The 15,334-nt window shown below is 27.4% G+C and overlaps 3 protein-coding genes across 9 annotated transcripts; 2 read left to right on the top strand and 1 right to left on the bottom strand.

Annotated features, from left to right (window-relative positions):
- Positions 1-405: 405 nt before the first annotated feature.
- On the bottom strand, positions 406-6,334 carry LOC124953799. Of its 3 annotated transcripts, none has more exons than XM_047505712.1 (5): positions 6,039-6,334; positions 1,555-1,706; positions 1,299-1,480; positions 1,038-1,223; positions 406-931 (listed from the first exon to the last, which is right to left on the bottom strand). In XM_047505712.1, exons 1-5 carry the CDS (start codon positions 6,139-6,141, stop codon positions 640-642), a joined length of 915 nt encoding a protein of 304 aa, XP_047361668.1. In that variant the 5' UTR covers positions 6,142-6,334; the 3' UTR covers positions 406-639. The 3 variants fall into 3 exon arrangements, with proteins under 3 accessions (XP_047361668.1, XP_047361669.1, XP_047361671.1); XM_047505713.1 differs by having other exon boundaries at positions 409-931; positions 1,567-1,706; XM_047505715.1 differs by having other exon boundaries at positions 409-931; positions 1,555-2,790.
- LOC124953797 (synaptonemal complex protein 1-like) lies at positions 5,752-9,912 on the top strand. The gene is made up of 2 exons (XM_047505708.1): positions 5,752-6,836; positions 7,023-9,912. The coding sequence occupies exon 2, from the start codon at positions 7,095-7,097 to the stop codon at positions 8,907-8,909; it is 1,815 nt and encodes a 604-aa protein (XP_047361664.1). The 5' UTR covers positions 5,752-6,836; positions 7,023-7,094; the 3' UTR covers positions 8,910-9,912.
- Positions 9,777-14,864, top strand: LOC124953796 (ubiquitin carboxyl-terminal hydrolase 1). Of its 5 annotated transcripts, none has more exons than XM_047505703.1 (8): positions 9,777-9,911; positions 10,555-10,734; positions 10,823-11,055; positions 11,138-11,367; positions 11,428-11,939; positions 12,015-12,207; positions 12,283-12,846; positions 14,290-14,864. In XM_047505703.1, the coding sequence occupies exons 2-8, from the start codon at positions 10,566-10,568 to the stop codon at positions 14,453-14,455; spliced, it is 2,067 nt and encodes a 688-aa protein (XP_047361659.1). In that variant the 5' UTR covers positions 9,777-9,911; positions 10,555-10,565; the 3' UTR covers positions 14,456-14,864. The 5 variants fall into 5 exon arrangements, with proteins under 5 accessions (XP_047361659.1, XP_047361661.1, XP_047361658.1 ...); XM_047505705.1 differs by having other exon boundaries at positions 9,870-9,888; XM_047505702.1 differs by having other exon boundaries at positions 9,896-10,242.
- Positions 14,865-15,334: the final 470 nt, after the last annotated feature.

Genomic DNA, 15,334 nt, shown 5'->3' on the forward strand with positions numbered 1-15,334 from the left:
TACCGAAATATGATATACTTATAAATACACCCTATATATAGTGGAGTAAGCGTTACATTACCTACCTACCTAACCTATCCGTACTTAACGGAAGGACAGACAGATGAATCACGCAATCATACATTTAAGTTGCTACTTGGCACGTATACCTAAGTAATATACTAACATAAACAGTATGCAATAACAAATAAATATGAGAAACGAATTGCTTGCTATCGTGTCCCATCTTATAATCCTAATTAAACATCATCCTTCCTTTAACTAAATATAACCTAATGTATCAAAGTAAAAGGAATATCATAAGAAAAGCATTAACTGTATAGCTAAATTCTTCTTTTTCCTCTTTCTTTTTAATCATTGAATTCGTTTAAAATCATAAAGTATTATATTTTATATTTATTCAGTTATATTAATATTTTATAATTTTTATTATCTTTCATTAAACATATACATTATTAATATATACATTTCATTTTGTTATAACTTTGAAGTCTCAAAGATGACCAAGTAAGTATTTTAATAATTATGTATATTATTTATTAGAAATATTATAATAAGTTTAATATTATAATTTTTAATACGATATGAATTATAGTCAATAATAGAATGTATGAGTAATCTTATATCTTATAATTAAATCTAATTATTAGCTTCTTTCTTCTTTAAGCTGTAGAAATGTTTTGAGTAAATTTGATATTGCGGCCTATCTCTTAATGGTGTCAATAATTGCTTATTCTTTGCAGAATTTAATTCTGACTTTTGTGCGGATAATAATATCTTATTTTCTCGAGGTGTATATAAATCTCTATTTATGGATAATGGATCATCAAATTTCTTTTGCACACGTCGACTTGAGACAGGAGTAAAAATATCTTTATCTGTATGATTTAAATCATCTGTATTATGAGTTCTTTCAGTCTCCTTAGATTCTCTGCAAAATAAAACCATTCCTTTTAATCATTGTATTGTAAAGTTCTTGCAAAGTTTTCTTTATAGAATTATAAAAATATTATCACAGATTTAATTTAGATACATACAAAGCAATATCAGTTATTTTCTTTAGAATTGCACTTTCCTCAGATAAATATGAATCTCCATTCATCGATGAGGTCTTATCAATAGACTTTTTCTTACAACGCCAACCCAAATCAGGAGTAAAAACAACTTCTTGTATATCATCTGAATCATTCAAATCACTTGTCGTAGAAGTTTCTTTGGATTTTCTAAAAAAATAAAAATAATCTTATAATTATATTTAACAATAAAAATAATATAATTGATTCAAATGTAATACGTACAAGGTTTCATTGACAATACTTTTATCATAATGATATCCATATTCTTCAAATACAGTTTCTAAGTTATCAATATCTTCTTTTATAGTATTATATACATCTTCAGCTTCCTTAAGAAAACTATTCATTTCATTTATTGCATCTTGATTGGATACATTATCTTGAATCATTTTATTTATATCATCCTGTTAAAGGTTTTTTTTTTAACGTAAATACAATGCTAAATTTATTTTATAAATAAAATATTTTTTATACATACAATAATCTTTACCTGCGTGCATTGAATAGATTTTTTTAGCACTTCTATGTGTTCTTCGGTTTGTTCTGTCAGATCTGCATAACCACCCACAAAAACGCGAGGTAGATGCCATAGTTCTTCTAATTCTCTAATGCCTTGGTCGACTTTACGTCCTAATGAAATAAATTTATCGAAACTAATAGTAGACATGCCATCAAAACTCTATCTCTGAGAGCTCGATATTTTTTTTTTTTTTTTTTTTTTTAGTTTGAATAAAGTTTTAATAAATATACTTCACGAACCTTCTTAGCAACGGCCGTTTAAAAATCCTTTCAATTTGAAATTGTACGAACCGTGATATACACGTAATATAGAGGGAATACTTGTTTACGAATGTTTCCGTTGCGCCATCTTACATACAAATTGACGCGATTTCTCACAAAATATATAATATTGACGCACATATTACAATAGATTTATTGTTTTATTAACACCAATATTAGGATTTAATTGACTTTATAAATTGTTTCATTTTATTTCCAAAAAAATATAATATTTATAGAAAATGCAGATAAAACATATTGCATTAGCCTACACGAAATCGGCCAATAGAAAATCATATACGATATTAGTAGGGTTTTTAATCTGATACGAGAAAATTGCGCTGACATGGAATTCTTTTTCTAGATTGTATTGTTAGCGACAGTACTTATACAAAATATGAATTTATCCATTAAAAGTAATCGTAATAAGTAAAAGTATCGTATTACTATATAGTTCGAATATATATAAATGTTAAACAAATTAAATATAAATAGCATCATTGAATTCATTGTAATTGATACAATGTAATTAATAAAAATGTCATTTCTCAACAAATAAAAATTATAATTAAAAAATTTGAGACTATATACTTTAGGCATGCACCATGACTTTTTTTTTTCATATATACATACTTCATTATATTGTAATTTTATAAGATAATTATTTTATTTAGTTATTCGCACGTTATAATTCTTATATTAACTGACATATTAAAATTATCAATTATTTGATATAACTACAATTGCTTAGTTTAATATTCTATATAATGAATAATTATTGCCTTCAGCAATAGATAGATTTCATATCAAACCTGAAAGTCCCTTTAGATAGCTATTTTGACAAGAATCATGAAATTGATAAATATAGAGAATATATGGAATCACCATAAATTGAAATGACATTATCAGACAAAAAAAAGTAGTGAAGAAATTTCTGAAAAAGCAAAGAAATTTATACGATTAGAAAATAAAAATTAAAGTATCAGACATCTGATGTTAATGAAGAAATAGAAATTGAATTAAATATTATAAAAAATACATTGATAAAACTAATATAAATTTCTTCCTATTCATTACATGATAGTAATAAATGGAAACTTTTTAAAATAATGTCATATAACGATGTCATGTAAGAAATTATAGAAACCTTACAGAATTGTGTATTAACACCATTAAATGTTTTTAAAACGCCAATGCAAATTACAAATATTGGGTTGGCAACTAAGTGATTGCGGATTTTGTCGATAGATGGACCTTACACTTTCTTTTGTTTTGTTAATGTTGATCATTGCATCTAACCTATATTTTTTTTTTTTTATTATTTGGACTTCTACCTTTAATTTAGTAAAAAAATTATGTCGATTAATGCTTTAGTTTTGTTTTTATCCCAATTTAAAAATGGAAGAACAAGACGTGCACTTCAGACATATTTTATTGTATTACTTCCGAAAAGGCATGAACGCATCGCAAGCACAAAAGAAGTTATGTGCCGTATATGGAAATGAAGCCTTAAAAGAAAGGCAGTGTCAAAATTGGTTTGCCAGATTTCGTTCTGGTGATTTTTCACTGAAAAATGCTCAACGATCTGGCCGTCCAGTTGAAATCGATGAGATCCATATCAAGGCTATTATCGATTCAGATCGTCATATTACAACACGTGATATTGCGGAGAAGCTCAATGTATCGCATACATGCATTGAGAAAAAATTAAAAATACTTGGTTATGTCAAGAAATTCAATTTATGGATCCCTCACCAGTTTAATGAAATTCATTTGACGCAACGCATTAGCATCTGCGATTCGCTTCTGAAAGGCAACGAAACTGATCCATTTCTGAAAAGCCTAATTACTGGCGACGAAAAGTGGATAGTTTATAACAATGTCAAACGCAAGAGATCATGGAGCGAAAAAGATAAACCTGCTCAAAGCATTTCCAAAGCCAATATCCATCAGAAAAAGGTGATGCTGTCTGTTTGGTGGGATTTTAAAGGAATTGTTTTTTTGAGATTTTACCGGATAATACAATAATTAATTCGGAAGTCTACTGTCATCAGCTGGACAAACTGAATGATGCACTTCAACAGAAAAGGCCAGAATTAATCAACAGAAAAGGTGTAGTATTCCTCCAAGATAATGCGAGACTTCATACAAGTTTGGTCACTCGCCAAAAGCTTTTACAGCTTGAATGGGATACTATGCCACACCCACCATATTCTCCAGATCTGGCACCTTCGGATTATTATTTGTTCCAATCACTGCAAAATTTTTTAGACGGTAAAATCTTCAATTCAAATGAGGAGGTCAAAAACCACCTCGATCAGTTTTTTGCCAGCAAAGACCAAAAATTTTATGAGCATGGAATCATGCTACTACCAAAAAGATGGCAAAAGGTATTAGACCAGAATGGCCAATATATAATTTAATAAAATATTTGTTCATTATACGAAAATTATATATGTATTGGGTTGGCAACTAAGTGATTGCTGATTTCAAATAATAAGGAAACGACAAAATCCGCAATCACTTAGTTTCCAACCCAATAAAATATACAAATGCTTAGGATTTCAAAATAATAATCAAGTCAACTATTCATCTAATAAACAAACTAATAAATTACGGAACGTTTATCCCATGAAGAAATAAAAAGTTTATCACCTACTATTATTAAATGACATTGATACAATATCATAAAATAGTTTGCTTAATCCTAATATAACTTCGTCAATAAATTTGTTAAAAAATGATGAGTATGATCAAAAGTTAGATTGTAATAATAATTCTGCTTATCATACATCTAACAATTGCATGTTATTAATAACATTAAATTATCATGAAAAATAAATATACGCAACAATCAAAATCTGTGTAATTGTCATTAGAAAATGGTAATAGTAGGAAACAGAACATTAAGTTTTTCTTAATAGAGAAAACAGAGTCTTATATTTTGTAGATATTCTAAGTTATATAGATGCTGTTTTCAAGTATCAAAATAAAACTCCAGAAAGGTTTCATACTCAAAGTCAAAGCAAAAAAACAAATATAAAGAAACAAGTCAATTAGAAGAAAGAAAAGCAATTAAAAATATCCTTCAAACTCCATATTCCAAATAGTTTCTAATGAAGATGTATCAAAAGATCTAAAGGAATTATGATAATATAATCAAAGAGAGATTTTGTCCAAACATTTATACTTAAAAAGTATTAAAATACTTAGGATTTCAAGGTAATAATCAAATCAACTGTTCTATCTAATAAACAAACAGAACAAATTGTAGAAGATTTATCTGATGAAGTCATAAAAAGTTTATCAAGTAAATTTAGTATTACCTCAGTATATCTCTTAATGATGTTAATAATTGCTTATAGGTTATGGAATCTTTTTTGATTTTTGTATGAATAATAATTATTGTATTTTCCTGGGGCATATACAAATCTCTATTTACGTATAATAGATTATTAAATTTCTTTTGCACATGTCAACTTCAGATTTGAGAAAAAATATTTTTTTTTTTATATAACTTAAACTGTATTAATCTGAATTATGGATTCTTTCGGTCTCCTTAGATTGTCTATAAAATAAGAATGTTCTCATAAGCATTGTATCGTAAAACTTTTGTCAAGTTTTTTGATAGAATTATAAAGATATTATCACTGATTCAACTCGGATACATACAAAGTGATATCAGCAGTCTTATTTAAAATTGTACTTTTCTCAGATAAATATGAATTTATCAATGATATCTGATCAATGGATTTCTTTTTTTTTACAATTCCAATCCAAATTAGAAATAAAAAAGAATTTCTTGTACAACATCTGAACCATTAGAATTATTTGTTGTAGAAGTTTTTTGAATTCTCTAAAAAATAAAAATAATCTTATAAATATTATCTTTCCCATCAAAAGTAATATAATTGATTTAACTTACAAATTAAGAACAAACGAGAAATGATATCTATATTCTTCAAATATAGTTTCTAAATTATCAACATCTTTTAAAGTATTATATATAATCTTGAGTCTCCTGAAAGACTACCCATCTCATCTGTTGCATCTGAATTGGATATTTTATTATCTCTGATCACTTTCTTTGTATCATATTATCAATGTTTTTTTCTAACATAAATTCAATACTAAATTTATTTTATAAGTAAAATATCTTTTATAATAAATAACAATCTTTACCTGTCCGCCTTGAATAGGTATTGTTAATTAAATTATTATGTATTTTTCCGTCTGTTCTACAAAATCTACATGGCCATCCACAAAAACGAGTGGCAAATGCCATAACTCTTCTAATTCCTGTATCTTCGTCGAGTTTACGTCTTAAAGAAATAAATTTATCGAAACGAACAATAGAAATGCCATAAAAAATTCTATCCGAGAACTCGATATTTCTTTTTAGTTTTAATGTTCAAACAAGATACTCCACGAACTTTCTTAGCAACGACAGTTTGAAAATCTTTTCAATTTAACATCGTATAAACCACGATAAAATGTAATATAGAGGGAATTCTTATTTAAGAATGCTTTCGTTGCGCCATCTAACGTACATAATCTTACTGATGATACCTCGCAAATACAAAAAAAATTAGATTTATGTATTTGTTAATATCAGCACATGATTTAATTGATTTTACGAATTTCGTTATTTTATTTTCAAAAAATTAAATATTCGCAACAATGTAGATAAGTATATTCCGTTAAATCTATATGAAATAAATAAATAGAAAATCATACATAATAGTAATAGGAATTTTAACATAGTACCGAGAAAATGGTACCGTTAGGGAGATTTCTTTTTACGGTTGTATTATTAGCAACAGTGTTGGTACAAAATATAAATTTATCCGTTAAAGTGACATATCGTTTAAGTTTGAATATATAAGTGTTGAATAGATGAAATAAAAATATTATCGTGAATTGTATTAACATTTTTTTGATAAATATTATCTCATTATATAAATATAAAGATCACAATTGGTAGGTACAGTGGAATTGATAAAAATGTCATTTCTTAAAAAAAAGAAATTTTAACTTAATGATTTTAGACTATATATTTTTTTCTTTGACATATTCCTTGTCGTTTATTTTTTTTTTTTTTTTTATAAATTATTATATAATAGTTTAATAAGATAATTATTTTACTTAATTATTTGTATTTTATAGATATATTAAATGACAGATTGAAACTAGCAATTATTTGATATAACTGCTATTGTTGTTTAAACAATCATTATAATGGATAATTATTGTTCTCCGCAATGGGTAGATTTTACATCTAATCTAGAAGTGCCTTCAGATAGTTATTTTGACGAAGATCATGAAATTGATAAATATAGAGAATGCTTGGTAGCATCACAAACTGAAGTAACATTAACAGAAACAGAAAAGAAAGAAAACATTTCTAAGGAAACAAAAGAATCTATAAAATTGGAAAAGAAAAATTTCACAGAGTCCTCATCTGATATTAATGAAGAAGTAGAAACTGAATTAAATATTATAAAGAATACACCAATAAAACTAATGTATACTTCTTCCACTTCATCATATGGTAGTAGTAAATGTAAACTTCTTAAGAAAGTATCATATAACGATATCATTCAAGAAGCTATGGAAAACTTACAAAATTGTGTATTAACACCATCAAGCGTTTTTAAAAAACCAATGCTAATTACAAACGAAGCGTCAAAATTAGAATTTCAAGATAATAATCAAGTTAACTGTTCATCCAGTAAAGAAATAGAACAAGTTACAAAAGATTTATCTAATGAAGAAATAAAAAGTTTATCAGCTTCTATTACTAAACATGATATTGATACAACACCACAAAATAATTTGCTTAATCCTAATCAATCCTCAATAAATTTGTTAAAATACAATGAGTTTGATCAAAAGTTAGATTGTGATAATAATACTGGTTGTCATACATCTGAAAATTCTACTAAATTATCATTGAAAGTAAATATGTGCAACAAACCAAATTCATGTAAGTCAATAGAAAAAAGCAATGGTAGGAAACAATCCAGAACATTAAGTTATCAGTGTAGAAGACAGAGTCTTACATTTCGTAGACATTCCAATCGATATATCAGCTCAGCAGCAGCTGTTCTTCAGTATCAAAATAAAACTCCAGAAAGATTTCATAGTCAAAGTAGAAAAAAACAGAAAGAACCGAAGGTTAATGAGATGAAAGAGAACCATTTAAAATTAAAATCTACAAAACAGGATTTGTCAAATTCTTTATTCCAAACAAATTCAAATAAGAACGTTACATTGACAGATGTAAAAAAATCAAAATTAATAAAGTCAACCGGATCTTGTTCAAATGCTTCTACCAAAAGAACATCTCGTAATAAAAATGTTTTTTCCGCAATTGTAGACAATAATGGTTCAGGATTAGTCATTAAAAAAGAAAAAATTTTATTCTATGATATTCCTATAGATTCCAAACAAAAGAAAACTACACGTCCTATACCTTTTAGTTTCGAAAATCGTGATAAATTAAAGCAAGAATCTAAATTAAAACAGTCGCAGCTTAATAAAAATGATAATAAAAATATTGAAAATCTCCCGAATAAAAAGAATTTAAGTATGATAAAAGGAGGATCCTCTTTATCTATATCTTCAACGAATAGTCAGAAAAATACAAGTATAAATATACGTGAAAAAAAATTATTAAAGGTAGAAAAAGAAAATAAACAATGTGATGTCAATGCTTCTACAACAAGTGAAATCAATATAGATCAAAAAGGAAACATCAAACCAAAAATTATGAAAATCGGAATGAATTCTTATGAGAGAGCGAAACAAAGACATGAATTTGATGAAAAGATTAAACAAAAGATTATTATGCAAGAGAAAGAACGTCAAAAAGAAGAAGAGAAAAAATTGGCTAAGGAAAAATTACAAATAGCTGTGCTTCGCAAGCAGACAGAGATGAAAGCAAGACCTATGCCAGTATTTAAACCACCCCGTCATATTAAATCTTTGAAACCATTAACTGAACCGCATAGTCCAGCTTGGGCGCATAAAAATAAAAAATCAACTTCATAATATTTTTTCTAGAGAGAGTATAAATATATTATATTGTATAAGTATATTGCATATATTCCATTTTATTTAAAATATTTTTTTATGTAAATATGTAAAAGAATATATGTATATGTAAGATAAGTAACATATTAAAGTATTAATACAAGAACGTTATAAAGGCATTAATATTAGTTAAGAAGTAACATCTTTTTTAATATTTTTTTTTTTTTTTTTTTGACATACTTATTGCATTAGACACAATAATTATAATTTAATATTTTTAAATTTATGACTTTATTAAATATTCCTATATATCAAATATATTAATACATTTTCAAATTAAAACAGTTTATATTTTTTGCATTTAAAACTTGATTATCAGATGATTTCGTAATAATGCGTAAATTATTGAAATATAAAATATATGAAGTATTGAATGCAATATTGAATAAACATTATTTTGTTCAATTTTCTTTAAACTTATTATTATTTAAAACCTGTAAATAACAATTTTTGGATTAAGTTCGTAATAATCAATTATGGAAGTTTTTTTTTTAACGAATTTAAAAATCACGCGCTAAATAACAAACAGATTCATATTTTATCATATATATTCTCTCGTTTTATTTCGAAATTCCTATGTACTCGAATTATGATCACCTATTGGCCAACAGTTCGTACCATTGGAAAGTTAAATTTCTTTGAAAATGTAACGAAAATTAGATCACCGTTATATGACTTTCTATAAGAATATTATTAATACTTTATCTTTACGATTTATTTTTTATTTGAAATATATAAAATTTTTATTTAAATAATAAATGAAGCAAAATAATATATTTTTGTCAATCGAAAATACTAACTGTTAACTGATAGGTCAAGGAAAATGGAAGGTTACGCTCATAAGATATATACGTTTGTCTTTATCTCTTACACGTTAGTCCTCTTTGGTCCTCTTATTACTACGAATCAGCTGCGGGTGGGAGTGCGTGGTTCTGAAGTAAGAAGTCGTCATACCTCATAGTACGTCCATTTTTAGATGCAAACGTTTATAACTACCATTTAAAGTGAATATGCTAACGAAATAGTGTTAATTGCTTTAAAAGGACGATCGGACAGTATTTAATATGATACTATTCGAAATATTACATATGATTAATAAGTGTACGATATAGTGAATGATACGGGTAATGGTTATTGTAAAATTTAAACAAATGCTCTTCAAGAGACATCGGTAGCAATGTAGCTCGTATCATTAAAGAGAAATCACTTGTGATTTTATTGTACAGATTATTTCGATTAATTAAGATTAATAATATACTCATTGTTCCATGACTTCCCTACTCAATAATACGTGAGTAAACGAATTTCATAATAATAATTTGTAATTCTTCACGCGAATTAGACACGAATGCGTTTTAGTGCGAATAAATGGTAGAAATGATTATATTGGAATATTAGACATTTTTCTACCATGTATGTATATACACATATATATATATATATATATATATATATATATATATGTATATATATATATATATATATATATATATATATATATATATAATATTAATTAGTAACGTAATAAGTCTCATGAAGGAAACATATATTTTATGGATATTAAAGTAATGACTTCCTTTTAACAATTCTTATGTGATTTTAGGTTAGCAAAAAATGACAGTATTAGAATCAGAAGAAGATACAGATAAACGGTCGGTGCCACCTACAAAAAAATTTTGCTTATCTATTTCAAACTGCGAACATACATTTCCTAATACCATTCCACAGCCCCCTCATACTTCTTTTAGAGGGGGCCTCTTCGACAGACCAGATCTCTTATACAGTACGTATATATATAATTTTATCATATTCTATTATATTTATTCTGTTTTTTATTATGATATTTAAAATATTATTTGTATTACGTACAGCCAGAATGATGAATGGTTATCGCAATCAATTGAGTAATCATCAGGATGGAAGTTACGATATTTCAGCATTAGGAACAGAAGGATTAAAAATAGCGACTCTATGTAATCTAGGAAATACATGCTTTTTGAACAGTGTTATATATACTTTAAGATTTGCACCATCCTTCTTACACAATTTACATCATCTTGCTACTGATCTATCAAATTTAAATGATAAGCAATTACAAACTAAAGTAAATTTTCTTGTTTTCATATAGATATTGATGCATATTAAATTGATGGTAGCATTGGATAGTAATAATTTTATTATGACAGATCAAATCTTCATCCTTGGGTAGAACCGGTGTATCATTAACAGCAAGTGGTAGTCGTAGTTGGAGTAGTAAAGATTTATTGGCCTTAGCTGGTCCAACTGGAGAACTTAACAAACCTCGAATACAAATAGCAACAGAGAAATTACATAGTTTATTTATGGCACTACGTGCATCGGAAGCAAGGGAGAACTGTGAACCATACCAACCAGATGCATTTTTACAAGCACTTAGGTATGTTTTGATGTAAATATGATATTATCAAATATAAAGATATAACTTAATTTTTTACAGAGAAGTAAATCCTATATTCGAAGGGAACCAACAGCAGGATGCTCATGAACTTTTAGTTTGCTTACTCGATAATATTAGAGAAACCTTTCAACTTTTAGTTAGACATAGAGAAAGTCAATTTGGACAGAATAATGTAAGTTTCTCTGAACTTTCTGCGGAGCAACAAACGGACGTACAATCGGAAGATAGTAATTCAAGTAAACGCAGTATTAGAAAGTCACGAAAGAAAAAAAAAATTACATCTCGAGGAAGTTCAATTTGTTTAATTCCATCGAATACAAATGGCGTTTCTTCATCGAGGCCATATGAAAATGGTCATGCAGAATTTCTTGAAAGTAACGGGGACATAGGAAATCATAGACCAGAAAGTAAAAAATGTTTTATCTCTGAAGACTTTGAGGGTATCAGTTTGTTAAGAACAACGTGTCTGGAATGCGAACATGTTACCGAACGAAAGGAAACATTCTGTGACATATGTGTCCCCATTGATGTTAATAGATCAAACGAAAAAGGTTTCCTTATCGAATATTTTTTAATCATGTTTATAATTCTCAATAGTAGTTCTGAATAATAACTTTTTCTTTTAGACGACGAGGGACGATCTGTAGATAGCAGCGAGGTATATAGGCGTGCTGTAGTAACCAGTGAATTTCTGGTTGGTAGGGATAAGTATTGGTGTGCACGTTGTCTAAGATATAATGAAGCACGACGAGCAGTTTGTTTCCCTTGCTTGCCTCGACTTCTGATCTTACAATTGAAAAGATTTTCTACCAAAGCTGGGTATGTTTATACATCATACTTGGATAGAACATAAATTTATATGATTATAAATAAATAATTTGGATAAAATTATAGATCAATGGAAAAAATCAATAATCATATGCCTACTCCGCTAACATTACAATGCTTCTGTGAAGAGTGCTATAACAAGCACGTCCATGGAAGCGTTTCTACGAAGGATCAAACACACGAGTATAAACTTTATTCTGTCATCATGCATCAGGGTGCAACCATGACAGCTGGTCATTATGTTGCTTACACACGATTACCCGATGAGTCTGCATTAGCGGAATACTTTAATTGTGACAGGGATAGTAAACGTCAAACCACTGGTCAGAGTAGTAGTAGCACAAATACAAATTCCTCTTCCTCCGACAAAACGTCAAGTATTTTTAAATACTTCAAGAAACCAAGTGTTAGTGAGAATAAGGAACAATTAGTAAAAGTCGGCTGTCGCAGTATGGACTGCTGCGGCTTTAGAAATTCTAAGTATACTAAATTATCCGAACAAGGGGTTTGGCTCGAGTGCGACGATGAAGCGGTACATGTAATTCCATTAAGACAATTGGAAGATAAACTGGCACCAAATCCACGAAATTCTGCGACCCCTTATCTTTTGTTCTATGTGAGATCCCCGAGGTAAGCCTTATTCTTAAAACAATGTCGGATGTCTATATTTAAAGTCTCGAAGATAATCGTGCAAAAGGCCTCACTTTTCCTCGCCAATAAATCGCGCTATGATGTTAACACACATTCCAGATATATATATATATATATATTTATCTTATACGATTGTATCGGGCTTAGATGAATGTGTATAATTTTCGTAGAAAATAAATTATATACTATAATTGTCTTGTACATCGATCTTTCGAAAAAAATTATGTTAACCCATTTGCATCATAGCTCTTAATACGTACGTTATTTATCTGAAATGTTCAATTGATAATCGGGCCCATATCGTGCAACGATAGTTCTTATGTTTTTGTTTATTATTGATTTTACTTAGAAATTACGTATAATGATAAAAAAAAAAGATAATATTAGTAGATTTTCTTTAATTAATGTGGCAATTTTTTAAATGATCTATACATAACGGTACATCGCATTTAAAAATAGTTTCTTTTTTAAGGGACTTAGATAAACATATCTTGCATCGCTTTGATACTTTCATTCTCTTTGCTTTCGTTTAGAAAATATTATTCTTGTGGGGAAAAGTGCCAGTCAATTGTTATTTGATTATTTATAGATACTGTCTCCCTTATACTTTTATTTTTTAAATGCTTGACAATAATTTTTGCTTATAAATGTGGAAAACTTGATCTTTTTTGTTTTTCTTGAAGAGGATATAATTATTTAACAGTATCATATCTACAAAATAAAAAAATATTTTTTTATACGCTTTCTTATATCTGCAAATTGTGTGTAATTTACTTAACATTTGGCCTATATCAATTTCATTAATATTTTTATTATAATTGTATTATTATTGTTGGTTTCAAAAGTTTAACATTTTTTTGGATATTATACATTTCACAATATAAAATTGGTGAACTATTTCTACTAGCAGAATCAGTCTTATCTTTTTGAAGTTATATATATATCTTGTTTGAAAATCACATAATTTATAAAATTTGATACCAAATTTCACTCGTTAGATTCGAATAAATTATGTGTAATGCAAATGGCACATCTCTACATTGCACATTAATGATTCATTGATGGAAATATTTTTATACGGTTTATACATAAGTACAAAATTTTTAATGATTATATCGGAAATTTTTTTAATTTTTATCAATGAATCATTAGAATTATAATTATTGCCAGTAAAATGTAAATTTGCAACAATGCCCAGGAAAAACTCTTATAAAATTTCTATGCTTTTATTCATACTTCGATAACTTTGTATAGTAGATTTTTGAACTATATTCATTAAAATATTTAACTCCATATATATTTTTAGTTTATCTTCTTTAATTCTTATGAATTTTCTCTTTGCAGCTTTGTATTTGTTTATTTTCAATATAATTTTTTGAATTAATTTGTCATTGAAAAACAATACAAAAATTTCTCTCCTAGACATATCTCCCATGTTAATGGTTGCATCATTTGTGACAGAAATGACGATTATATGTACTTTTGGTATACGGTTTTCTTGCTTCCAAAGAAAATCTTTATTTCTTATACTAAAAGTATCATCTTTATTACAAAAGATCATCTTCACTGCTATCATTGGGAAGAATAGGACGTACACGTTTTCAACTTCTTCCTATTTCCACACTGGGCTTCGAATTGGAAAAATTCATCGCTATTTATTGTGCTGATTAAATTTTATTTTATTTAAAGTTATAAAATTAAATTATTTAAAAAATTTGTATTTAGATTAGAAAGTACCTATTGTTTTAACAGTCAAAAAGGTCTGAAGAACATAAGGAAAAACTTGATGATAATGCGCTATAAGTTTAAAAATTTCTAAGCTTCGAAATCCTTCTATACTACTCATAAGACATTACACGAGAAATATTTTACGATAGAATAATATTGTTGAAAGTGGAATATTCCACGGTTGGTAATAAATGAATATCGTCGCGAGCGAAATATTTCGCAACTGATTATAATTGATAATCATGGCAATAAATTATTCCTCTTAAGGATGCAAATGGGTTAAATCTTTTCAACATGTTAATCATGATAATTCTCTTGTTTGTATTTACATGACAATCGTGTCTCTTTATTCTTTTTAATTTTCCAAATTCTACTATAATAACGAAGAAATCTTAATTAATTTCGAAAAAATTAACATTTAAAATCTACAATTTACTTCATCAGGCAAAAGATTTTTTTCCGAAAAATAAAAAAAAAAAAAATAAAAAAAAATAAAAAGAAAAAAGAAACCACGTCCCTGATTAATCCGCGAAAAGTAGTATCGCATGATTATTGTATCCTTAAAGGAACCGCGAGGATTTATAAAAAGCGTTCATTGGTTGGTTCATTCCACCATAGAAATATCACAGCGATGTCATTGGTCGAACGTGAGGACAAAATAAACTAAAATTAATTCACATGTGAAATGTACCTTTTTTATTCAAAGGTGAATCATTTTAATTTATTAATTTAGAAAAAA

The sequence above is a fragment of the Vespa velutina genome, chromosome 13 (assembly GCF_912470025.1).
Source record: "Vespa velutina chromosome 13, iVesVel2.1, whole genome shotgun sequence".
In the NCBI taxonomy this organism is placed as follows: domain Eukaryota; kingdom Metazoa; phylum Arthropoda; class Insecta; order Hymenoptera; family Vespidae; genus Vespa; species Vespa velutina.